The following is a 25580-nucleotide window of genomic DNA, read 5'->3' on the forward strand; positions in this document are numbered from 1 at the left end:
GAAAATAAACTGATAATGTAATAGAGACACAAAGAGAATGAGAGAGGGATACAGAGAGATGAAACAGGGAAAGGAGATAAAGATGGAGTCTAAAAAAAGAAAGATTAGAGTTTGTCTCTGAGAGAAAAAGAAAAGAGAAACCGAGTAAATTAGAGCAGAGATAATAAAGGGCACTGAGAGAAAAGAGGGATGAGATAGAGAGAGAAAATGACGGAAAGGAAAGAAGAAAGGAGAAAGACAGATACAGACAGATACAGATGATATGGGAATGTATACTGTATAGTGAATAGACACTGAGAAAAGGATGAGATAAAGGACACTGGGAGAAAAGATGAGAGAAGATATAAAGTAAAAAAAGAAAGAGAAATTAGACAGAGAGAGGGACATGGAGGAAAGACAATGTGTGTGTGTGTGTAAGAGAGAGAGAGAGAGAGAGAGAGAGAGAGAGAGAGAGAGAGAGAGAGAGAGAGAGGTGAGACAGGTGGACACTTGGACACACAGAAAGAGAGAGTCAGGAATGGAGTGATAAAATGAATAATGTACAGGACACTAATAGAAAGTGAATGTATGGAGATGGAGAGCAGGACACTGATAGACAGACAGAGAAAAGATAGAGGAGATACAGTATATAGGGACACCAATAGAACAAAAGGAGGTAAAGATGGAGATATGAGAATAAAAAGAGAGATGAGAAGTGGCACTGAGTAAAACAGAATTAGATAAATATCGAGAGAGAGAGAGAGAGAGAGAGAGAGAGAGAGAGAGAGAGAGAGAGAGAGAGAGAGAGAGAGAGAGACAAAGAGATAAAGACAGACCAGATAGTGATATATTACATATACTCCAGAACTGGGTGTGGGGTTCTGGGGGCGGGAGGAATGGGGGTATGTAGGGAGGAGCAGCATATGTTTAGAGAAAAGGAGGGGAGAAAAATAGAAAGAGAGAAAGAAACAAATCAAAAGAGAGAGAGAGAGAAAGACACTGCATGCAATTGAGACGCTTCTGCTCTGTGCCTGATGTCCATCTTGATGTCCTGCTTTTAAAAGGATTCACCACAATGTGTCAGTGATTCTGAGAGGACATTCATTCAGAGCTATGGAGGACAGATGGAGTCAGATGGAGGAACATCATCTGATGAGTGGGAGAGAAGAAGGAACCGTCTAATATGAAGCATAAATTACTTAGGAGCCAAGAAGGAACCGATCATCAACAAACATCAAGCAACAGGATCCAGGACAACTCTGGGACAACTGCAGGAAAAGGTCTGTCTCTGCAGTGTGTTTGAGTTTGTTTCTGAAGGGGTAGTTAGATGAAGACATCTGTCCTTGGATGGTGTTTAGAAGAAGGTCTCAGTCACCAGGTAATATTTAAAAGAGGCAGATCTTTCTCACAGGGGTATTTAGATGAAATCATCTTTATCGGGTGGGCTATTGAGATAGGAGATATGTTTCTCAGGGGGTATAAACAGTAAGTGAAGAACTCTTGAGTAGGACCACTTTTTTGGGGGGTTGGGGTAATTCTTTGGAGGTGTTATCTCGGATGTGTAGAGCAAGACTAGACACTTAGAAAAAGGTTTCTTTTTTTGGGCTGTTTGGGATTTTATTTGGGATTTTTTTTTCAGTCAGTTTTTTCAGGTAGGGTACTTTAGAAAAGGATATCTTTCATGGGGGGGCATAAAGGGAAAAGGTCTTTATCAGGAGGTATGTAGAGGACGATGTCTTTCTGTTTGGGTGTTTATAAGACTTTATAGGAAAATGTCTTTGTCAGCAGAATATAGATTAATAAGTCTTTCACAAAAGAGGGTATTTGGAGGAAAAGGGTTTTCTCAGGTAGAGTACTGTCAAAGTGGTCTTTAGATTAATTGCCCTTTCTCGTGGGGTATACAGATGAAGAGGTCTTCCTCTGACGGGAGCCTATTTAGATTAAGTCCTCTTAAGTCGTGAGTATTTAGCAGTAGTGATCTTTCTCAAATGAGGTGTTTGTTTCTCTGTAGGGTTTCAGAGGCATGGTGTCCATCTGTAGGGCATTTAAAGACTCTTGCTCATGGACAGTATTTAAAAGATCTCTGTCCCAAGGGGGCATTAAAAGAGGAGAGGTGGTTTGAGAAATCTGTCACCAGGCACAACAAAACCTGTCCTTGAAAGAAAGCAATTCAGAACAAGGGAACTGTCTCTGGGGGTCAGATCCCTAGCTAGAAGTATAAGATGTATTTTTATGGGAGTTCAAGATGGGGAGCTAAGGAGGAAGTATTCTAGTTGCAAGGTACGCATTTGCAGAAAAAACCCCCGACCCTGGGAGGTATGATGACACAGATGACTGTGCTAAAGGGGTATTTAATTAAAAATATTTGTCTCTGAGCAGATTTGTGTTTGTCTTACTTATCTCTAATGATTAGAGTTTCTCCAAGCAATATTTGGCAATACTGTCTATCTCTGGGGTATAAAGAGGAAGATGTCTGCCCCAGAGGGGTATATGTGTCTTTAGGGTATGTAAGTGGAGGAAAGAGTCCCTCAGTAGGGTATTTCTTGAAAATAATTTATGTCTAGTGTATTTGGAAGACAGGACTGTATTTAGAAGATGGCAGGGAGAAAGTTGGTGGTCTTTGCCTCTTTATTGGGTATTTAGATGGAGAAATCTGTATCTGGGAGGCATTTAGTGGAAAAGGTCTGTCTCGATTTATGTTGTTATTAAGAATGGAGCTCTAATTTTAAGCAGGATTGGATGAAGATTGGATAATGGGTCTGACACGTTTTTACATTTATGTTCCTGGAAGGTGTTTAGGAAACACACCTGACTCTTGTGAGTGTTTATTGGACAAAGGTTGTACCCTCTGTGATGGACTTTGGTGATGAGGTCTTTCCACTGAGGAAGATTTAGACAAAAGGTTTGCATCTGTAGTGCTTTTATACAGTAGAAAGTGTTTCTATTGCCCCTTTTCCACCGAGGCAATTCGAGTGCTTGTTTGGAGCCTAATTTAGAACCAGTTCTTTCGGTTTCGACCACCAAAGCACCGGCTCCGAACCAGGAAAAGTGTTTTTTAAGTAGCACCAAAACGTTGCTGGTTTAGACTTAAGAACCGCTTGCGTCAGGAGCTGTGGGCGGAGCTACTGTTAGCACATTTGATAATGTACCTTAAGTTTACTAATGTTTAATACACTTTTACTTTACCACGATATGATGCATTATCAGCACACATGATAGTATGTAGCTACATGCTAAGGCAAAATTTTTTCTGTGTTAATGATAAAATAATGTTATGTACTTTATCGATTACAACCTCCTTTTATACAGATTACACGGAGCCGCACGTACACGTTTTATTCGCCGCGTTTGGCTGCCAATGTAGGTTCGCAAAGCCATGAGCATTAACAGTAAAGCAACATCCGCCATTGTTGTTGTGTTTGTGTTTGCCGCCGCTGCGCTAACGTTGCTGGGACACGTGACACGTATACAGTGACGTCACACTCGGCGCTGTGATGCTCTCTAGCCGGTGGAAAGGCAAACCGGTTCTTAGAAGGTTCGCCAGTGGAACCAACTTTGAACCAGCACTAGCGCTAGCTCTGAACCAGCACCCGGGTCTTTTTGGTGGAAAAGAGGCATGAGTGTTTTTTATGGGAAAGGGTTTCTATAGGGTACTTTGCAGGTGGTGTATAGTGGTGTACTTCTATGAAAAGGTATTGCTAGGGTATTTAAGTTCAGTTCAATTCAGTGCAATTGATTTTTTTTATAGCACCTTTAACGATGGACATCGTTTCAAAGCAACATTACACAACTTTGGAAATCTAAAACTGAAAGTTTTAAATTAATATCAGACTTGTATTTAACTTTATTTATTTATTTATTTTTCTTATTCATGCTTAATGAGCAAACCTGAGGCAACTGTGGCCTTAGATGACATGAGGAAGAAAACTTGGACCCAGGACCCAGACTCAGAAGGGAACCCATCCTCATTTGGGTGACACCAGAGAGTGTTATTATAAATAATGTCCTTTCTTCAGTCATATACTGTACAGTCAACTAGAGTTGAGCAACTCATGAATTATACTGTAATAGTTCATCATCTGAGTTCATTATATACATCGTATATTCAACACTAACTCCTCCCTGCCTCGTCGAGGACCCGGGGGTTTGCAACATCTCTTCAAATGTCCAAAATCCTCATGAAGCGGAACACAACCGGAGCTGGTACATCTCTAGAGGCCTCAGGATCCTCACTGGGTTGGCCTCTTCTCTTTGAAGGTCCAGAACACAACTGGAGCTGATCTCTATATGCCTCGGGATGGGCAGAAAACAGATTTGTGGCATCTCAGATTTTATTAAAAAAGAAACAAAGCCTGTTTGGTAGGAAATATTAAGGCAATGTTCAGGTGTTGGTGAAGTCATTTCTTCTATATGGGAAATTTTGGAATGGTACTTAGTGAAAAGATTGTTGAGAAGACTTTTGGATGTTGTGGTCTAGCCACAAAGTATTTTCAGGATGATGTTTGTCTCTAGGAACTCAGAAGATAAAGCTTGTCTCTCAGGAACATTTGTCTCTGGGAGTATTCAGAGAAAGAGATCTATCATTATGGGAATTTTGACAGACATCATCCCGTGGGGTATTTGGAGAAAAAAAATAGAAGTTCAAATCCGTTTCTCTGTAATAATTCGTCTTTAGAACTTTAGTAGGATTTACGAGCATGGACTTGTTCTTGGGTGTTATGTAATGGAACAAAACTTACTCTAAGGGGTAAGTGTGTTTAGGGTTAGGGTATTTTTATCTCTGGAGCAGATTTCATTCTCCTGCCTGAATGTATATAAGGGCAAATCGTTCTGTTCAGATTTATGCCTAGGAAGCATTTAATGTGTTTCTCTGGGGTAATTATTGTCTTCGCATCTATAGAGCAAATATGTCGAGGGGAAATTCTGTAATTCTATAATTTATGGAATATTTTAAAGTACAGATTATTTTCTTTCAGGCATTTAGTTAAAGAGGACTGATTTCATAGGAACTTGTATCTCTTTGTGGGGTAATTCTTATCTTCTCATCTATAGAGCAGATCAGCTTCACCTGCCTGGACAGGTTTCTCTTTCTGAATGAACCAAATGTGTGTTGAAGGGGCAAAAGGTATCTTTGGTAGTATTGTGAAGTATAGATTCATTTCTGGGAGGTATTTGTGCAATACGTCTTACTCTAAAGGGGTATTTGGGGGATGTTGAGTCTCTGTGGGGGGTAATACTTATCTTCTCATCTCTATAGCAGATCTGCTTCTCCTGTTTGGACTGGTTCCTCTTCCTGCATGGATCAACTTTGACCTGACCACTGACCTTTGACCACTGAGTGACTTTTCTTTTGGAGGAACTGGTGCAACCAAATCTGGGACTCTTGTTGAAGACAGAGACTCTCTACTCACAGGTACGGTACAAGACGGATGTCAAGGAATTTACGCAAAGGAAGAAAACACTTGTCCACATTTTTCTTAGAATGAAAGTCAAATGAACATTTTAAATAAAAATGTGCAACTCATTTTAATTCTATTCTAATAATTTATAACCAAGATGTTTATTTACATTATCGACACTTTATAAGCAAGAAATTTCCAGATATGACAAAATCACTAAAATGAATTGAATTGAATTTAAAAACAAACAAACAAACAAACATGTTCTATAACTAGCTTTATGTAATAGCTGTTTAAAGGAAATAAATTAATTTAATCTCTGAATCTTATCGTATTTTATCATGTAATTCTTTTAACTTGAATTTAATTCAATTCAGATTATTTGTATAGCACTTTTAACGATAGATATTTATCTATAATATCTTTCTAATAATCTCTTTTTAGCATTTAAAGTCTCTAATTATTGGGTTATATATTTATTATAAAATAAATAGAAATAAATAATAAAACCTAAAAGTTATTTTTTTCTGGTGTCTTCCAGCATCAAACCGGTCCCCCACCCCCTTATATGGAATCATCATAACCCATGACATTTATTTGTAATTTGACCACCGAAAAGTGTGTGTGTAGAAGAGAGCGAGAGAGAGAGAGAGAGAGAGAGAGAGAGAGAGAGAGAGATTGAGAGAGAATGAGAGAGATCGAGAGAGTTAGAGAAAGTGAGAGTGAGAGAGAGAGAGAGAAAGAGAGACAGACAGAGCGAGAGAGCGAGAGAGTGAGAGAAAGAGAGAGAGTAAGAGAGAGAAAGAGAGACAGACAGAGCGAGAGAGTGAGAGAAAGAGAGCAAGAGAAAGAGAGTGAGAGAAAGAGAGTGAGAGAGAGACAGAGTACGAGAGTGAGAGAAAAAGAGAGAGAGAGAGAGCAAGAGAGAAAGAGAGTGAGAGAGAGACAGAGCACGAGAGTGAGAGAAAAAGAGAGAGAGAGAGAGAGAGACAGAGCACGAGAGTGAGTGAGAGAGAGAGAGAGAGTGAGAGAGAGAGAGAGAGAGAGAGAGAGAGAGAGAGAGAGAGAAACAGGCAGCTTAAGAATTATTAACAGAATTGCTCAAATTAGTGTGATACATAAATTAGAGAAAGTTGAAATTGTCATTTTATTTAAAAAAAAACAATTTATTCCTGTTTGTGCAGAAGTGACTTTTTTCTAGAAGTGAGTGAAAAAAAAAGCAAAAGTGTGTGAAAGAAATATGAAGAAAGCGTGAGAGCAAACGAAGGCAAGAACATGATGGAAAACTGAGAATAAGCATAAATCATCCAGAGGAGAGATTTTCAGAAAATCTGTTGAAAGTGGCTGCATTTGTGATCTGCTTCTGTTCAGGGGCTTAAAAACACAACGCTTTGGGATTTTATTCTCTCGTAATTAATTCAGTCTCGTTGTTAATGGTTTAACATTAGTATGTAGCCAAATATGCCCTATGTTGTGTGTGTGTGTGTGTGTGTGTGTGTGTGTGTGTGTGTGTGTGTGTGTGTGTGTGTGTGTGTGTGGATTCCAAGCACAGCTTGACTGGTTATCTGTGTACAACTGAACGAATGGTGATTAAGTGTGTTCAGTGCTGGATACGGCAGCCCCGTCTGCCCACAGTCTCAGCCACAGCTATGCACCATAACCCTACACACTCTGTCACACTTTACTCACTGAGTAAAGAAGATCTGAGAACATTCTGGCTTCAGCTGTCACCTCTGTAACTTCATATATATGAGCTAAATGTTTTAATTCAGCGCTCACATGATGAGTATTATTATTATTATTATTATTATTATTATTATTATTATTATTATTATTATTATTATTATTATTATTATTATTATTAGTGGGGGGCACGGTGGCTTAGTGGTTAGCACGTTCGCCTCACACCTCCAGGGTCGGGGTTCGATTCCCACCTCCGCCTTGTGTGTGTGGAGTTTGCATGTTCTCCCCGTGCCTCGGGGGTTTCCTCCGGGTACTCCGGTTTCCTCCCCCGGTCCAAAGACATGCATGGTAGGTTGATTGGCATCTCTGGAAAGTTGTCCGTAGTGTGTGTGTGTGTGTGTGTGTGTGTGTGTGTGTGTGTGTGAGTGAATGAGAGTGTGTGTGTGTGTGCCCTGTGATGGGTTGGCACTCCGTCCAGGGTGTATCCTGCCTCGATGCCCGATGACGCCTGAGATAGGCACAGAAGCGGTAGAAAATGAATGAGAGATGTGATGAGTTGAATGAGAGATGAGATGAGCTCTTCAGTGGGAGCCAAGAATAAAGTCCCGATGGTTGGTAGAGAAGGTTATAAAAGTTTACACATCGATGTCTGTCTCACTCGAACTGCTTACGTTCAGGTGGCTGGAACTTTAAAATAAAGCTATCTTTTTTTTTTTGGTGTTAAAGATGACCAGAATATAAGAATTGCTATTAAAACCCACAGAAGGGTTTACTTTTGGAATTCACCCATTCATATGTTCATTCTTTCTTTCATCTACCTGTTCTTTCTTTCTTTCTTTCTTTCCTTCCTTCCTTCCTTCCTTCCTTCCTTCGCCACATTTTCAGACCAAGCCGTACCCCTGAAACCCCTCACTTTTCTAGAAACCGCTTCTCGCTTCTTCCCTGTTGATGATGTAAGGTGTGTGTCCTCAGCAAACCTTACATTTTTTGTGATAAGCGTGAGACTCGGTCGGCCACGTGGGCATCGGCACTAGTCGGAGCAACATCCCTAAGAAGCGGTAATTACATGGTGGAAGGATTAACTCTAACCCTTGTTGATGTTTTTTTTTTTTTTTCCATTGGTTGCTAATTCAGTTTGTTATTTTCCTGCATGTGTGTACACATACTTGTTGAAAAGCACTCAAGTGCTCATACCACTTACTTGCGGTTTTGCTTCAAAGTGTTTTTAACGTTCGCCCTGCATGTGTTATGCCAGTAATAGGAGCTGGGAGGTGCTAACTCGCATGCTGGTATCAGCTCTCGGAGATGTGGGTTGTGCGCACGTGTGGAGGACATGCTGGTATTTGAGGCTTGTGGTTTCCGAGCTGTAAAAAGTCAAACGGTTCCTGGTAATGAATTTCCGTTGGGTCTGTGCTTAGCACCGCATGTGTTTATTATCATGGCTCGTTTAAATAGAGGAGATTGCTTAGTTCACTTTGATTTTTCTTTTGACTCTATTGAGTCATTCTAAATTTTCCAACAGCCCTATGCACAAACACATAGCAACGTCTGCAGCCTTAGACAAATACGAGCCTCCGTCTCCAACTCTAACCGTTAGACCCTATGACCTCTGAAATGCACCTACAATTCATTTATTAGACTCGAGCTATTCATTTTTTTTCTAGATTCATGTCCACATAGATCCAGTCCAGGTCATAGGAAGATGCCAACGAAGACGCACCTCGAATGACGGAAATGAACTTTATAGATTGCTAACATTATTAACATCGTTTAACGCACCAGTAAATTCATTTTAATAATAAAGCAAAGAATCCAAATAATTAACACACCGGCCTGAACCGATGCAACACCTTAATCAACGGTTGTGTTTGTTCTCTGAAAAAGATGAGAGTTTATTAAACGATAAATGTTTGTTAAATTTATTCATTCTCATTTTTAACATAGCATATTTAATAACGTTCGTCGTTACTTCACAAACATTACCGATGATATTTTTACGGTAACGTTAAGAAGGAAATAAACGACAAGAAGTCGTTTCATGTGCTGTTATGAGAAATATAAAGAGATGATATTTTTTGTCCATCCATCCATCCATCCATCCATCCATCCATCCATCTTCTACCGCTTATCCGGGTCTTATAAACTCTTACCACTGAGGTCATCTGTAATGACTTTCTATGAGAGCTGTATTTTTCCACACACGTGAACAGAAGAGGATTTTGGATGAATGCTGTGATGATGTTGTGATGGATTTTGGGTGAACGCGTGTTGTGATGATGTCACATGATGCGTCTGGGCTCGAATCCGGGGAAAATCTGTGGCGATTCTGAAAAGCTTAAAGCTCTGAGATTGCAACATGTGGAATAGAATTACGGTATTTAGCAGAAACCTTTACTCAGCGTGATTTAGATTTCTTTACCTTATTTTATTCAAATGAGCATTTGCGGTTTAAGGGCCTTGCTCAGGGGCAGCTTGTTGTACCTGGGATTCAAACTCATGACCTTGCAATCTGTCCTCCAACACCTTACCTTAACCACATCCCAAAATGACATGTGACCCACATGACATCATGCCCCTGAGTACACTAACAGCATGTGGTAGATGCCCTTATAACTTACACTATATTACATTATTATTGCATTTTATACATCTAAGCCATTGAGGGTTAAGAGTCTTGATCAGGGGCCCGGTAATGGCCCTTGGTGGACTTGGGATTCAAACTCGCAACCTCCTAATCAGTTCAACACCTTACCATAAGGCTACCTAAGACTGGAGCTACAGTAGTGGTATTCCATGTCAGGGTCTTGAGGTGATGTCATGAGGTTGAATATTTTCCAATAATAGCACAACCACCATGTTTATGTATCAGTCATATACCATGTGATAGATAGATAGATAGATAGATAGATAGATAGACAGACAGACAGACAGACAGACAGACAGATAGATAGACAGACAGACAGACAGACAGACAGACAGATAGATAGATAGATAGATAGATAGATAGATAGATAGATAGATAGATAGATAGATAGATAGATAGATAGATAGACAGACAGACAGACAGACAGACAGATATACAGATAGATAGACAGACAGATATACAGACAGACAGACAGACAGATAAACAGACAGACTGACAGACAGATAGACAGACAGACAGACAGATCGATAGATAGATAGACTGAGAAACAGACAGACAGACAGACAGACAGACAGACAGACAAACAGACAGACAGACAGACAGATAGACAGACAGATAGACAGATCGATAGATAGATAGACTGAGAAACAGACAGACAGACAGACAGACAGACAAACAGACAGACAGACAGATAGACAGAGAGATAGACAGACAGACAGGACATTAATACAATAAGTTAACCTGATATTAAAATATCAGAGGAAGCATTTTTCTAAATCGATGCTAGATCTTTCTTCTTCTTCTTCTTCTTCTTCTTCTTCTTCTTCTTCTTCTTCTTCTTCTTCATAATTTTCTTTATATTATTAGTATTTTCCCCCATAACTGTACATAATATCTTTGATCATTTCCAGTCTTTACTCCACGTACTGAACAGTTTGACTTCAATCTGAATGACTTTCTCTGAAGGAGTTCCATACAGTTGTATAATGACTTGATAAAACCATGCACAAGAGCTAATTAACCTATAAAAAGTCTATAAAAGACCCCCAGTGTCTCGCTGTGGTTAGTGTGTATAAGGAGTCACTGCTAAACTTCCCACGTCCGGCTCTAAATCCCTTCATATGGTGCGCTCTCTCTCTCTCTCTCTCTCTCTCTCTCTCTCTCTCTCTCTCTCTCTCTCAGACTGTTTATGCGTCCGTGGCGTATTTCGACGCTGGTGTAAGCAAAGCTCTAATTATTTTTCCCTTTCACGCCACAGACAGAAAAGCCCACTTCCTGCTGATCTCACGGTTCCGAGGCTGCTTGGCTTTGATGGGTGCTCATGTTTATTGGCACAGGGAACTCTGAGGGAGTAAACAGCAGTAATGCCGACTGAGCCGTAGAACGGTGGAACGGAGACGCAGCTGATTAATCTGCCACCGGCTCACACATGAGACTTAAACTATCGGATGCTGATGTGATTCAGGACAGGAAGATTTCACCCAGAGCCATTTTATGATGGATGAAAGCATGCTGCCCTCATGGGGTTTAATAAAGGGATCGTGCCTGATTTATACCCGTCTATTTCGATTTCATACAGAATAATTCATATTTATGGGCAGGTACATAAAAAATTTTTTAAAAAAAATGCTAATGCTACAGGAAGCATAAATAATAACCATGATGATTATCTTGTCCAGCAACAAGAACGAAATTAAATAATTTTAATATATACATAATTATTATATCATCTTTTGGGTTAAGTAAAAAAAAAGAAAAAAGAAAAGAAACAAAAGGCAGTCGAATGTGAAAAAAACAAATCAACCAATGTGTGGTGTGATGAAGTTGCTGTATCTTCTACCAAAGCTTTATTCTATATTATTCTATTCAATTATTCTATTCAATTTCCATTCATTTTTATTATCGAATTGTGAATTTAACAATAGACATTTTTTCCCCCAAAGCAGTTTTAAAAGAATATAAATATTCAGAATAAAAATGACATTTTCTAATATTCTAATTTTATAATTTATCCCTTTATCCCTTTTTTTTTTTTTGGTTTTATTTATTTTATTTTTCCATATTGAGCAGCTAGAGGCAACTGTGGTGAGGAAAACACTCTTATCTTTGTTGAATTACAATCATTTTTTTTTTTTTAATTTACAATATTTAATTAAGGGGGGCACGGTGGCGTAGTGGGTAGCACATTCGCCTCACACCTCCAGGGTCGGGGTTCGATTCCCACCTCCGCCTTGTGTGTGCGGAGTTTGCATGTTCTCCCCGTGCCTCGGGGGTTTCCTCCGGGTACTCTGGTTTCCTCCCCCGGTCCAAAGACATGCATGGTAGGTTGATTGGCATCTCTGGAAAATTGTCTGTAGTGTGTGATTGCGTGAGTGAATGAGAGTGTGTGTGTGCCCTGTGATGGGTCCTGCCTTGATGCCCGATGACGCCTGAGATAGGCACAGGCTCCCCGTGACCCGAGGTAGTTCGGATAAAGCGGTAGAAAATGAATGAATGAATATTTAATTATTTACAATAATTATTATTATTTAACATCTTTCTCTGCTGAGATAGAAAATGAATTCTCACCTTTGGACCAATCAGAATGATGGAGAAAACAACGACGATCTGGTTTAAATGGTGAAGTTTGTTTTTTACTTGCTGATAAATGGAGTCTGATGAATCCTAATTGGCGATGTGTTCCACATGTTTGGTGCATCGAAGCAAAAAGCCACTTCACCACAATACGTTAAGGATTATTTGTGGGATATGGAGGAGATTAGCGCTGAAAGAGAAGCTTTTGTTGTTGTGTAGTTTATCAGACATTCAGAGAAGCATGAGTGTGTTATTCCATTAGGAGATTAAAAAACGAGTAATAAAATGTTTTATTGAATTCTAAGAAAATGACTCAGTGACTAGTTCATGCTTTGAAAGTATCAAAAGAGCTTCTCTGAGGTTCTTATGGCTTTTTTTTTCTCTGTTTCAAAGTAGAATGTTCTGGAAACTGGCCTTACCTGCCATTCTGGCCTGCACCCTCTGTGCATCCATGGAAACCAAGAAGCTCCGTCCAAGAGGCTCCATCCCGTCCCCTTACAAGCTCAAAGGCAATGAGCTGCTGTCTTCATCCTCCATCACGCTCTCGTCTCTGCCTGAGCAACCTCCGTCCAAACGGCACAAAGGCAAACAGGAAATGCTGCTGTCGAGTCAGGAGGCACTGGTGGTGACTGAGAGAAAGTACCTAAAGAGCGACTGGTGCAAGACCCAACCGCTGAGGCAGACTGTTAGCCTGGAAGGATGCGTGAGCCAAACCATCATAAACCACTTCTGTTACGGCCAGTGCAATTCCTTTTACATCCCACGCCATCTGGCCCCCGGAAACGGACGTCATGGCCGCAAGCGGGTGGCAAATTCCAACCACGGTGCCTCCTTCCAGTCCTGCGCTTTCTGCAAACCTCACCGGATCTCCACGCTAACCGTACGGCTTCACTGTCCAAGTTTACATCCACCGTACCGGCATCGGAAGGTCCAGCGCATTAAGGAGTGCAGGTGCATGTCGGTTAGCGTCAATGACACCCACTGACCAAAAGGAGGGACGTGTCAAATGGTTCTCGATACACCAAACAAACTGAGCCTGTCGTTACTGTAGTGAATGGACATGCTATAGATTAAAACATGTCGAAGAGATGCACCAAAGATACCTTGAACTGAAATTGATGTAATTCAGTCAGGAAATGGATTTAAAGAATGGATGAGAAGAAGCAATATTTACACTCAGTAAGAACGATTATGCTTAATGGAGCGTTATCAATTTGTAAAAACATTTACATTTACATCATTTGGCAGGCGCCTTTATCCAGAGTGACTTACATTATCTCATCTTTATACAGCTGAACAATTGAGGGTTAAAGGCCTTGCTCAGGGGCCCAACAGTGGCAGCTTGGTGGACCTGGGATCGAACTCACAACCTTCCGATTGGTAGCCCGACACCTTAACCAATAGGCTACCACATGCCCACCAAAAAACATCATTGTAGCACATGCTTTGGTCTCAAGCAACTTACACCTGAGCTGAGAAGATTTATATTTTTTTGCTCAAGGATCCAAAAGTTCAACATGGATATAACCTTCCACTCAGTAGTCGTAACTCCTGAGCTTTAGTCCTTACAAGCAGGTTGGACAATTTAGCACTGATTATTTACTGGTGTCATGGTGAATCCTAAAATTTGGTGAAGTACATTATCTGACTTTGGGATTTCAAGATTTCAAGTTATTGATACATATAAACCCCAAAAAATAGCCCAGATATGCCAGTCGTACCACTTCCTGGTCATGTGAACTCACCTTGTTCATTAGTGCTAATCGTTTCAAACCAACAGAAGACAAAGCTCAAAGGTCAAAGCTCTTAGCAAACCGATGTCACAGCAACATAACTTCTGTACTTTGGCGCCATAAATAAATGTTATATGGATTTCACGATACAGGGTCCTGACGGACATACTGTAGCCGTGTAACCGAAAACGCCTGGACAAGACCCTGTCCGTTATACCACTACTTGGCACCTTGAACTGATTCTGGGGCCTGACTGTCAATGTGAATATTGTGCACCAATATGATCTATCAGACATTTCAAATAAATAAATAAATAAATAAATAAATAAATAAATAGATAAATGACATTTGCTGAAAAAAAAATAGCAATACTGGTACACATATATCTTGGAGTTTATTATAGTTATTATTTACTACAAAGTACAAATATATTCATAAATCTTTATATAATACATCTGTCATTGTATTTTGTACAAAGAACTGTATGTAAAAAAAACAAGTAAAAACAAACCTGAATTTATTGACACGGTATTCTGCTCAGTTTGTTGCTTGACTACATTAAGTATGAACTACAGGACAATAACAGGACTAGAAGACAACAGAAAATGCAAACTATGACAGTGCCAACTCTATTTGATTACGTTCCTACTGCATTTGATTCGGAGCTTACAAAATTTGATTCAATACCTACATCATCTGTTTCCACCTAAGTCTATCATCAGCATCCTCTACTCTCACACCAATTACAGTACCTTCATGTCCTTATCCATATATGTCCTCTTTGGCCTTCCTCTTGACCTCTTAACCTGTTAGCTCCATCTCCAACATCATTCTACCAATATAACCATCTCCTTCCTGTACATGTCCAAACCATCTCAATCTAGCCTCTGTGACTGAATCCTATTGCGTTCAGTTCGATCCGATACCTACAGGATTCAATTCAGTGCATACTGCATTTGATTCAGTTCCTACGAAATTTGATTCGATTCAGTGCCAATGAATTTGATTCAATACCTACGGGATTCAGTTCAGTGCCTGCTTCATTCGATTCAGTTTCAACTGCATTTAATTCCATTCCTACTGCATTCGATTTAGTTACCACTAAATTTGATTTAGTACTTACAGCATTCAATTCAGTGCCTACTAAATTTAATCATCTGATGCCTACAGGATTCAGTTCAGTGCCTGCTGCATTTGATTCAGTTTCTACTGTGTTTAGATTCAATCCTACATTAAATTACATCTTACATCCTAAATTAAATTCAATATCTACAACATTCGGGACCTACTACAGTACATTCAATTCAGTACCTAGCGCATTTGATTCAGTACCTACTGGCTTTGATTCAGTGCCTAATGCATTTGATTCAGTCAGTCCTTTTGCATTATGGGACACTGCAGAATCTCAGGGGAAGCAGTAGTTCATCCATCATTCAGTTAATCAGTGTGGAATCGTGTATTTAATACAAAAAAAAAATAAAGCATTAGAGGCATAATTACAGAAATGATGTTTTAATATTACTATCAAACTTTTTTGAATCATCGGGTCTGCTGTGTATTCAAGAAATACTGTCAGTGAATAAATAAATAAATAAAAAAGCTACGAAAAACAGGCCTCATTTAAACCATTTAATAAAACGAATACAGCGTAATCAAAAATGTTCACAGGCTTCTAGAAAACATTTCTTATCCAAATGCCAAGCATGTGATATTTATATCATGTTAACATACAACAGGCACAATTATGTATTTTTAAGACAAAGAAACATTCTGAGAAAGACAAGAAGGACAAATCCGTTTTATATGACATTTCTAAATTTGGTACAAAATTGTAAGGATGTTGTGATGATATTGTTCTCACACTAAAGCTGATTATTTTCCATTGTGATCACAAGGGTTTTAATCTTCTTACATCATGGCGATCTGCCTACTGTGTATTAACAATGTACTGTATTCAAGAATGATAATTATACTTGATATCATTTATCCTTGAAATCCATGAAATGAGTTAGTTCCTGTTTTATTGTACGTTAAAAAAAAAGCTCTGAATGTTTTTTTTTTTTCCCCTCTCTTCATGAATTAGTTGCTATTGAAACTGTATTGTTGCGTCGCTATTATAGAAAATGAATCGACATCTTCTGGCCAATCAGATTTGAGGATTTGAGAGCACTGTGGGATAACATGCATTATCGCTTAGAAATCAGCATATAATAAAAATAGTCCGTTCATTCGTAAGGTTTTTTTCTCCAGTATGATAGACATCGACACATCCACCATCGTGTTTAGGACTAGTGAGGTGTAGGATTTCTATTAATGTGATAAAGTGACAATTGTAATGGATGTTTTGTTTGTTTAAAAATGCTTTTTTGAATATTTAGGTCCAAACAACACCATTGTTCGTAACAGAGCTTTTCACACTGTGCTAATTTTCACACTGCTCTTAAAACTTATCTCCACTGTTACCCCCAGGTGAGGAATGGTTCACACTTCTGTGATAGAAATGAGGTTACGAAGTATGTCTTTTTCTCTTTCGGGGTTATGAAACCCTGCTCTGAAGTGAACACAGCTTGTACACTGTTAACTCCACATCGTGGTGTCAAACGTCTGCAGTGTTAAAAGATGTGGTGTTACAGATACTCGCTTAGCAACAGACACCCAATCAGAAACTGCTAACCTGGAAGTCATCCGATTAGTTTTAGACTAACGTCCCTATAATAAATTTTTTTTAGACAATAAGACAATACTTCGAAAAAATAAAAAATAACTAGCAGCTTCAGATCGAGGGTCTGTTGCTAAACAACTAGCTGTAACTCCACCTCGTGGCGTTGAATGTCTACAGCGTCAAACGATGTGATGTTAGTGTCTGTTAATAAACGTGTCAAACGCCTACGGCATCAAAAAATATTGTGTTAAAGGTGGGGTCTCCGATTTTTGAGAAATGGTTCAGAAAACTGAGTCGGGATGAAGAATAAACAAAAAACAAAACAGACATGTAGCCAATGAGCAGAAAGGGACGTGGCTTGTCAATATGGGCGGAGAGACTTTTCAGTGCGCATGTGTGACATTAGCAGAAAGCGGTTTTAACATTGACATGGAGGATAAAAACAAAAAAAGAAAGCGAAGAAAGGCTTACGATAAGGCAAGAAGTAGGACGTGTTAATATAGGATCAGCTTTCCAGCGCTGGAGAGAACTGAAGGAGCAGGAAGTTGGCCACATATTCACAGGTTGGAGTTTCCCGAGTCAATAACTCCTGAGCTAAACGCTGTTACTACACAAATAACACCTCTTTTCTATCGTAGTAATGTAGAGAGGCAGCTACAACCGTGTTTTGTGTAGTAACAGCGTTTAGCTCAGGAGTTATCGACTCGGGAAACTCCGACCTGTGAATATGTGGCCGACTTTACTTAAGACGCCGAGGCGCTTTTTTCCTTCTCGATAGGTGAGTAACGTTGGTTTTGCTTTGTTACACAGAACTAATATATGCCTTTGTCCTTTACATGATTATGCTTGTGTGGCATTTTTGCTTGTTTGTTTATCTACAATCGTATTGTTCTTCACTTCAGCCATGATAAAGACACATTTCTTTCCATTAGTTGCCTGGGTTACGTATATGTGTGGGCGGAGCTATCGATACAGGGGTGGGACCCGTTTGGGTTAGGGGCGTGTTTGTTTTGGTGATTTTATATGTCAACATTGGCTTTCAAACAACGGAGGCCCCACCTTTAAAGCTACTAGCTTAGCAACAGACACCCAAACACTGGAGTAAAACAAAACACCTTATTTTATGAACACAACACTATGCCAGATATTTTTATTGTTCATCATAAATAGCAAACTTCTAGTTAACAATTTCAGCAGAAACGAAACATGACATGCTTTCTCAGTTTTCTCAGAGAAATAATACAGTTAAACATATTTCATTGCTACTTTAGTTGATATAAAATGTCTAGACTCTGATTCACAGGTCAATGTTTCTCATTTCTGTTTGGCTTGAGTGCTGATTCATTTCAACAGCTAATGATTTAGCTCGGCATGCGTTTAATCAGGAGTGTAAGAGGGCAAAAAATGTTTAACAGCACCGCAAATCTTCAGATCTTCTGCCCCAGTTTGGCTTTCTGTCAAAGAACAGAAACGACTCTGATGCGTTATTTGTATTTAGTAACAGAAGAAAAGATGAGCATCTGTGATTAATGATCATTAAAACATTTTTGGATAATTTGTTGCAAGTTTCTCAAAAGCAGGTCATGGAGAGTCACGGTGTTTACTCGCTCCCATCGGCACGGATGAATCTGACTGCAAAAGTTTGCGTACCCTTACTCTGAAATGATAACAAGACGTTGACTTTTGTAATGTTCAAGAATATGGTTTCATAAATGACTGGGCCAAAGAGTCAACAGTGAACGATGCTGATGAATGTGGAATAATGGCATGTTAGAATCCTACACACCAGGCAGAAAAAGGGATGGATAGATATAAACCCAAATCCAACACCAGAGTTGTGAATTAGCATAATCCAGCCATTGTGATTATTGGGTATTAGCATTCATTCATTCATTCATTCGCTTATCCAAACTTCTCGGGTCACAGGGAGCCTGTGCCTATCTCGGGCGTCATCGGGCATCGAGGCAGGATACACCCTGGACGGAGTGCCAACCCATCACAGGGCACACACACACTCTCATTCACTCACGCACGTTTGCCTCACACCTCCTGGGTTGGGGGTTCGATTCCCGCCTCCGCCTTGTGTGTGTGGAGTTTGCATCTCCCCGTGCCTCGGGGGTTTCCTCCAGGTACTCCGGTTTCCTCCCCCGGTCCAAAGACATGCATGGTAGGTCGATCGGCATCTCTGGAAAATTGTCCGTAGTGTGTGAGTGAATGAGAGTGTGTGTGCCCTGGGTTGGCACTCCATCCAGGGTGTATCCTGCCTCGATGCCCGATGACGCCTGAGATAGGCACAGGCTCGCCGTGACCCGAGAAGTTCAGAGAAGCGGTAGAAAATGAATGAATGAATGAGTTCTAGTTTTGAACTTTACTTGTACCGACTACAAGCTTGATTTGTCCTCATTTTGTTTTGGCTTCTTTGACTGTACATACTGTAATTATCATGTATGTATTGATATATTGTATATATGTACCAGCAGAATGGATGGAAGTACCGTTTATACTGGGAGTGGGTTTCAGAGAAGATGTTTCTTTTTGTCATTCAATTCAAATCAAAACTAATGAGTGAGCCAGAGGTGATGGTGGTAAGGAAAAACTCTGTCACAACACTAATTCACTCATGCTAAAGTCTTTAAATGATGGCTGATCAATATGATGGCTGATTATATTGGCCTCGGTCCACCCATGAGATTTACGTGTACCTGAAGAGTAGGCAAACCTTTGCAATCCATTGTACACCTCAACTTTTTTTTTTGTAATGAAATTAAACCAGATTATAAAAAAAACTTTAAACACAAAGCAACATAAACTGTGAGACGTAGCAGAAAAGGTGCCAAAGCAAAACATTACCATTACATCATTGCTTACATCACGTTCCCATGACACCGCTTATAGATGGACATCTTCAGCTAATCGGCTTGTAATATTTGTAGTTATTACGCACCACACTTAACACACTCTGGGGGATATTTAGTAATAAGTTAAATCAAACAGCTCCCTCATAGTCTTCATCATTTCTCTGTCTTTGGTCAAGGTCAAGGTTAAGGCAGCAATGTAAAGTATTTCATTAGCAAAACCTAACACAGTTCACAGTTTCCTAAATAATAATAATAATAATAATAATAATAATAATAATAATAATAATAATAATAATAATAAAAAAAGAAGTCGCTCACCATCCCGGAGGCGTGTTTGGGTTTGATGTTGTAGGCGTTTTTTTCTCGTGTTTGTCTGATCGTCTCTTCGGCTGCATTTAACCTGAAAATTTTTGCAGCAAGCTTAAAATTTTAATTCTGTAACTTCGATTCCTTTCACATTTCAACTGGTTTCTTTTTTCATCTCTGTTAAACAACCAACCATATCTCTACATTTACAGCATTTAGTAGACACCCTTATACAACTGAGCGATTGAGGGTTAAGGGCCTTGCTCAGGGGCCCAGCAGTGGGAACCTGGTGGACGTAGGAATCGAATTCACAACCTTCCGATTGGTAGCCCAACACCTTAACCACTAGGCTACCACGTCCCATCTCTAACCCCTAACCATAACTCTAACCCTAACCCTAATGCTTCCCCTTAACGCCTAACCCCAACCCCTAACCATAACTCTAACCCTAACCCTAATGCTTCCCCTTAACGCCTAACCCCAACCCCTAACCATAACTCTAACCCTAACCCTAATGCTTCCCCTTTTAACCCCTAACCCTGATGTGCATCATTTTTGTATTACAACACAATCCACACTCATCGTCACATCTAACCACCGTACTGTATTCATGATAGTCGTACTGTATTTATATGATCATATCAGTCAGACTGTAGCTCTATATATATATACAACATTTTTACTTCTACAGTATATGCTTTCCTTTCTGTAAAATTCAATTCGATTCATATTGTAACTCACTCCTGTTTGTATTCGAGTGTGTACAGTATGTGGCCGATACATTTTGAATGGCTTTTGTATTCATTTTTTTTTTCTTTTTATGTAACTCGACAGGCAGCGGGACCCACCGTTCCTTCAGCAGAAGTTTGTTCTCTTTTTTCCACAGGTCTTTAAAGTCAGAGGAGAACTCGACCCACACAGAGAAGAACGTGTTTGGGGAAACCTCCTTCTCTTCTCCTTTGGGTTTGACTGAGAAAAATGCACTCAGCTCCAGGAAGCTGGAAAACATCCAAAAAGCACTTTAGTTGGAAAAAAAAAAACCCTGAACACGACATTCCTCACTCACATTACCGGTTTTATAAAACCGTATAAGGGAAATTTTAACATGTGAACTGATTTCAAGAAATAAGTTCAAGTTCAGCTTGCGCTTTATTGCCACAAGGAAATGATGAACGAGTGACAGACCGGCAAAGAGGCTGAGCCACGATAACAGTTTATTTGTAAAAGCAATTAAACTTACTGAAAAAATATATGAGAAACTTAGAAACTCGTTTGTAATAAATGACAGTTATGGAAAAAAAGATGTCTGCTGCTTTTTAAAGAGACGGTACTGTCTAGTTAAACTTTTTTGAACACTGATTTAGACGATGGGTTGGATGTTGAATCTATAAAATAAGATCAAATTAAAAGAAAAAAGCTGCTCACTACAAATGGACACTTATAACACCACCTTTACACACACAGACCGTCAGGTGTCTGTACCTTTTCTGTGTTTCAGTGAGCTCTTTGTCCTGAGCCTCCAGCTCAATTCTGGCTGTGAGGGAGAGAGAGAGAGAGAGAGAGAGAGAGAGAGAGAGAGTAAAGAGAAATATTCATTTTAATATTTTACTACTACTACTGCTGCTTTTTCATGTCAAGTCTTTTATTGTCATTTTATTGTCTTTTTTTTATTGTCATTTATTGCCATACATAGCTGACACAGTACATAGTGAATTGAACCAGCGTTCCTCCAGGACCATGGTGCTACAGAGAACAACATAGAGCTAAGGACTTAAAGTAAGTTGTCCTAGCCACATAAAGTGCATTGTGTATAACCTGGTGCAAATAGTGCGAGACAAAAGACAGTGCAAACAAACAATACAAAACACGACAAGACAAATACAGAAAAAAAAACATTGTAGCCAGTGCTAGTAGGAGGAGAAATAGTAGAAAGAGGAGGAGGAGGAGGAGGAGGAGGAGGAGTAGAAGTAGGGAGAACAGAAGGAGTTGGAAGAGGAGAACAAGGAGGAGAAGGAGGAGGGGGAGTATGACTAGTAGGAGTAGAAGTAGAAAGAGGAGAAAGAGGGGGAGGAGGAGATGGAGGAGGACTAGTAGGAGTAGAAGTAGGAGGAGGAGAAGGAGGAGGGGGAGTATGACTAGTAGGAGTAGAAGTAGGAGGAGGAGAAGGAGGAGGGGGAGTAGGACTAGTAGGAGTAGAAGTAGAAAGAGGAGGAGGAGGAGGAGGACTAGTAGGAGTAGAAGTAGGAAGAGGAGGAGGAGGAGGAGGAGGACTAGTAGGAGTAGAAGTAGAAAGAGGAGAAGGAGGAGGACTAGCAGGAGTAGAAGTAGGAAGAGGAGAAGGAGGAGGAGGAGAATGAGGAAGAGGAGTAGGACTAGTAGGAGTAGAAGTAGGAAGAGGAGAAGGAGGAGAAGAAGAAGGAGGAGGAGGAGTACTAGTAGGAGTAGAAGTAGAAAGAGGAGGAGGAGGACTAGTAGGAGTAGAAGTAGGAAGAGGAGGAGGAGGAGGAGGAGGACTAGTAGGAGTAGAAGTAGGAAGAAGAGAAGGAGGAGGGGGAGTAGGACTAGTAGGAGTAGAAGTAGAAAGAGGAGAAAGAGGGGGAGGAGGAGATGGAGGAGGACTAGTAGGAGTAGAAGTAGGAGGAAAAGAAGGAGGAGGGGGAGTATGACTAGTAAGAGTAGAAGTAGGAGGAGGAGAAGGAGGAGGGGGAGTAGGACTAGTAGGAGTAGAAGTAGGAGGAGGAGAAGGAGGAGGGGGAGTAGGACTAGTAGGAGTAGAAGTAGAAAGAGGAGGAGGAGAAGAAGGAGGAGGAGGAGGAGTACTAGTAGGAGTAGAAGTAGAAAGAGGAGGAGGAGGAGGAGGACTAGTAGGAGCAGAAGTAGGAAGAGGAGGAGGAGGAGGAGGACTAGTAGGAGTAGAAGTAGAAAGAGGAGGAGGAGGAGGACTAGTAGGAGTAGAAGTAGGAGGAGGAGAAGGAGGAGGGGGAGTAGGACTAGTAGGAGTAGAAGTAGGATGAGGAGAAGGAGGAGAAGAAGGAGGAGGAGGAGGAGTACTAGTAGGAGTAGAAGTAGAAAGAGGAGGAGGAGGAGGAGGACTAGTAGGAGTAGAAGTAGAAAGAGGAGAAGGAGGAGGACTAGCAGGAGTAGAAGTAGGAAGAGGAGAAGGAGGAGGAGGAGAATGAGGAAGAGGAGTAGGACTAGTAGGAGTAGAAGTAGGAAGAGGAGAAGGAGGAGAAGAAGGAGGAGGAGGAGTACTAGTAGGAGTAGAAGTAGAAAGAGGAGGAGGAGGAGGAGGAGGACTAGTAGGAGTAGAAGTAGGAAGAGGAGGAGGAGGAGGACTAGTAGGAGTAGAAGTAGGAAGAAGAGAAGGAGGAGGGGGAGTAGGACTAGTAGGAGTAGAAGTAGGAAGAGGAGAATGAGGAGGAGGAGGACTAGTAGGAGTAGAAGTAGAAAGAGGAGGACTAGTAGGAGTAGAAGTAGGAAGAGGAGGAGGAGGAGGAGGAGGACGAGGAGGAGGACTAGTAGGAGTAGAAGTAGGAAGAGGAGGAGAATGAGGAAGAGGAGTAGGACTAGTAGGAGTAGAAGTAGAAAGAGGAGAAGGAGGAGGAGGAGAATGAGGAAGAGGAGCAGGACTAGTAGGAGTAGAAGTAGAAAGAGGAGGAGGAGGAGGAGGAGAATGAGGAAGAGGAGTAGGACTAGTAGGAGTAGAAGTAGGAAGAGGAGAAGGAGGAGCAGAACAAGGAGGATTAGTAGGACTAGTAGTAGGAGCAGAAGTAGGAAGAGGAGGAGGAGGAGGAAGAGGAGTAGGACTAGTAGGAGTAGAAGTAGAAAGAGGAGAGGGAGGAGGAGGAGAATGAGGAAGAGGAGTAGGACTAGTAGGAGTAGAAGTAGAAAGAGGAGAGGGAGGAGGAGGAGAATGAGGAAGAGGAGTAGGACTAGTAGGAGTAGAAGTAGAAAGAGGAGAGGGAGGAGGAGGAGAATGAGGAAGAGGAGTAGGACTAGTAGGAGTAGAAGTAGAAAGAGGAGAGGGAGGAGGAGGAGAATGAGGAAGAGGAGTAGGACTAGTAGGAGTAGAAGTAGAAAGAGGAGAGGGAGGAGGAGGAGAATGAGGAAGAGGAGTAGGACTAGTAGGAGTAGAAGTAGGAAGAGGAGAAGGAGGAGGAGAAGGAGGAGCAGAACAAGGAGGATTAGTAGGACTAGTAGTAGGAGCAGAAGTAGGAAGAGGAGGAGGAGGAGGATTAGTCGGACTAGTAGTAGGACTATTGGTAATAGCAGTAGTAGGAGCAGTACAACAAGCAGTAGTGGCTCAAGTGATTAAGGCTCTATGTGGGATATGTGAAGGTAGAACGTCACTGTGCTGTAATGTAAATGTGACAAGCAAATGCTTCTCTTTATTCTATACTACTAATAATAATGGTTTACAAAATATTCTAGCTTCAACTCCATCCTGTCAGTTCTTTTAGGGGTTCAGGAAGAGTGCCAATAATTCAGGACTTGACAGTACAGTATGTTAATCAGCAAAGTCTGTTTTGGTCTTTGAAAGCATTATATTTCAAAACATAAAGATAATCTGTTAGCTGTTTGATTTCCTGTCCTTTGGCCTCACCCGGTACTCTTCGCTTGAACTGTACCACATGTGCAGTTCTTACCACTTAAAGTTTTTTGTTTGTTTGTTTATTTATTTATTTATTATTTTATTGAAGATCTCGGTCCTTCGTGTGATACATTTCTGCGTTGTTCAAAAGAACTCTGTTAGTGAGGAAGTGTGGGATATTGTTTGAGAAATATAATTGGGCAAAAACTGCATATAAATGATGGAATCACAACGTCGGCGTCTCCGCTCGGATCATGGCTGCGGTTGTGTGAAACCCCTTCAAAGCACTCGCACACTAGAGAATTAGCAAGCAAAGAGTTGAATGAGCACAGACCAAACAACACAGCACCACGGAGTCTCTCTTTCTCTCTTTATTCCCCTCCATGTCTTTCTCTCTGTGGTTAGCTTCGAGCCAGCGGGACTCTGCGTCTGCTCCTCCGCCTGGAATTTCACAGTCACACATGTAAGGAACTTTTTTTCTCTTTCTATCCGTGTGTTCTGTACATGGCATCTAACTAAGCGGCGGGAGAGCGGGCAAAGGGAATCCGGATGAAAGGAAGACAATGATGAGAGACGACGAGTCGCCCGGCTAGCACGACACGCCGAGCACATGTGGCTATGGTTATGGACAGATGGACAGAGATAGAGAGAGGAAAAATGAGTGAAGGAAAGAGAAGTGTAATGGTGTGTAATGACTGGAACAAACAAATAAAACAGCACATGACGTTCAGGCTCCCAGACTTCACTTTAGAACAAAACGCACGCACCGGACTCCGGAGACCTGGTTGCTATGAAAACAACAACGTTTTCGTTTCATGCTGTTACACTAAAATAACACACAACTTTTGACCAATCAGATTTGAGGATTCAACCGCTATGTTGCTTAACCCGATAACAGCAGCTTTGGTGAATTAATTAACTGATTTTTTACCTTGATGCGGCTGAATTCTCAGATCCGATTGGTCGAATTTGGTCTATAGTAATGCGATCGATCGTTCTAAATTGTTGTTGTTTCCATAGCGACTGGTAACGCACGAGGACTCGAAGCGGATGCTCGACTACTCGTAAACATGTACGAATGAAAGTTAAGATAGTTTAAATGGTGATGTTTTAAAATGTATTGTTAGGAGACAAATATTCATCATTTACAG

General features: G+C 40.6%; 2 protein-coding genes across 4 annotated transcripts in view; one reads left to right on the forward strand and one right to left on the reverse strand.

Annotated features, from left to right (window-relative positions):
• The first annotated feature begins 946 nt into the window (after positions 1–946).
• grem2a (gremlin 2, DAN family BMP antagonist a) lies at positions 947–14532 on the forward strand. Of its 3 annotated transcripts, none has more exons than XM_027159559.2 (3): positions 947–1259; positions 5237–5392; positions 12673–14532. In XM_027159559.2, the coding sequence occupies exon 3, from the start codon at positions 12677–12679 to the stop codon at positions 13262–13264; it is 588 nt and encodes a 195-aa protein (XP_027015360.1). In that variant the 5' UTR covers positions 947–1259; positions 5237–5392; positions 12673–12676; the 3' UTR covers positions 13265–14532. The 3 variants fall into 3 exon arrangements, with proteins under 3 accessions (XP_027015360.1, XP_027015359.1, XP_027015361.1); XM_027159558.2 differs by having other exon boundaries at positions 948–1259; positions 12676–14532; XM_027159560.2 differs by having other exon boundaries at positions 948–1259; positions 5240–5392; positions 12676–14532.
• A 3075-nt stretch (positions 14533–17607) lies between these two features.
• The window catches only part of fmn2a (formin 2a), a 54419-nt gene continuing 46446 nt past the window's right edge, over positions 17608–25580 (reverse strand). The window contains exons 13-16 of the mRNA XM_047821131.1: positions 21321–21372; positions 20687–20836; positions 19851–19932; positions 17608–18128 (exon numbers count right to left, since the gene is read on the reverse strand). Coding sequence (XP_047677087.1) covers positions 18102–18128; positions 19851–19932; positions 20687–20836; positions 21321–21372 — 311 coding nt within the window. The 3' untranslated portion in view covers positions 17608–18101. The remainder of the gene's footprint in view (positions 18129–19850; positions 19933–20686; positions 20837–21320; positions 21373–25580) is intronic.

The sequence above is a fragment of the Tachysurus fulvidraco genome, chromosome 12, assembly GCF_022655615.1.
Source record: "Tachysurus fulvidraco isolate hzauxx_2018 chromosome 12, HZAU_PFXX_2.0, whole genome shotgun sequence".
Lineage (NCBI taxonomy): Eukaryota > Metazoa > Chordata > Actinopteri > Siluriformes > Bagridae > Tachysurus > Tachysurus fulvidraco.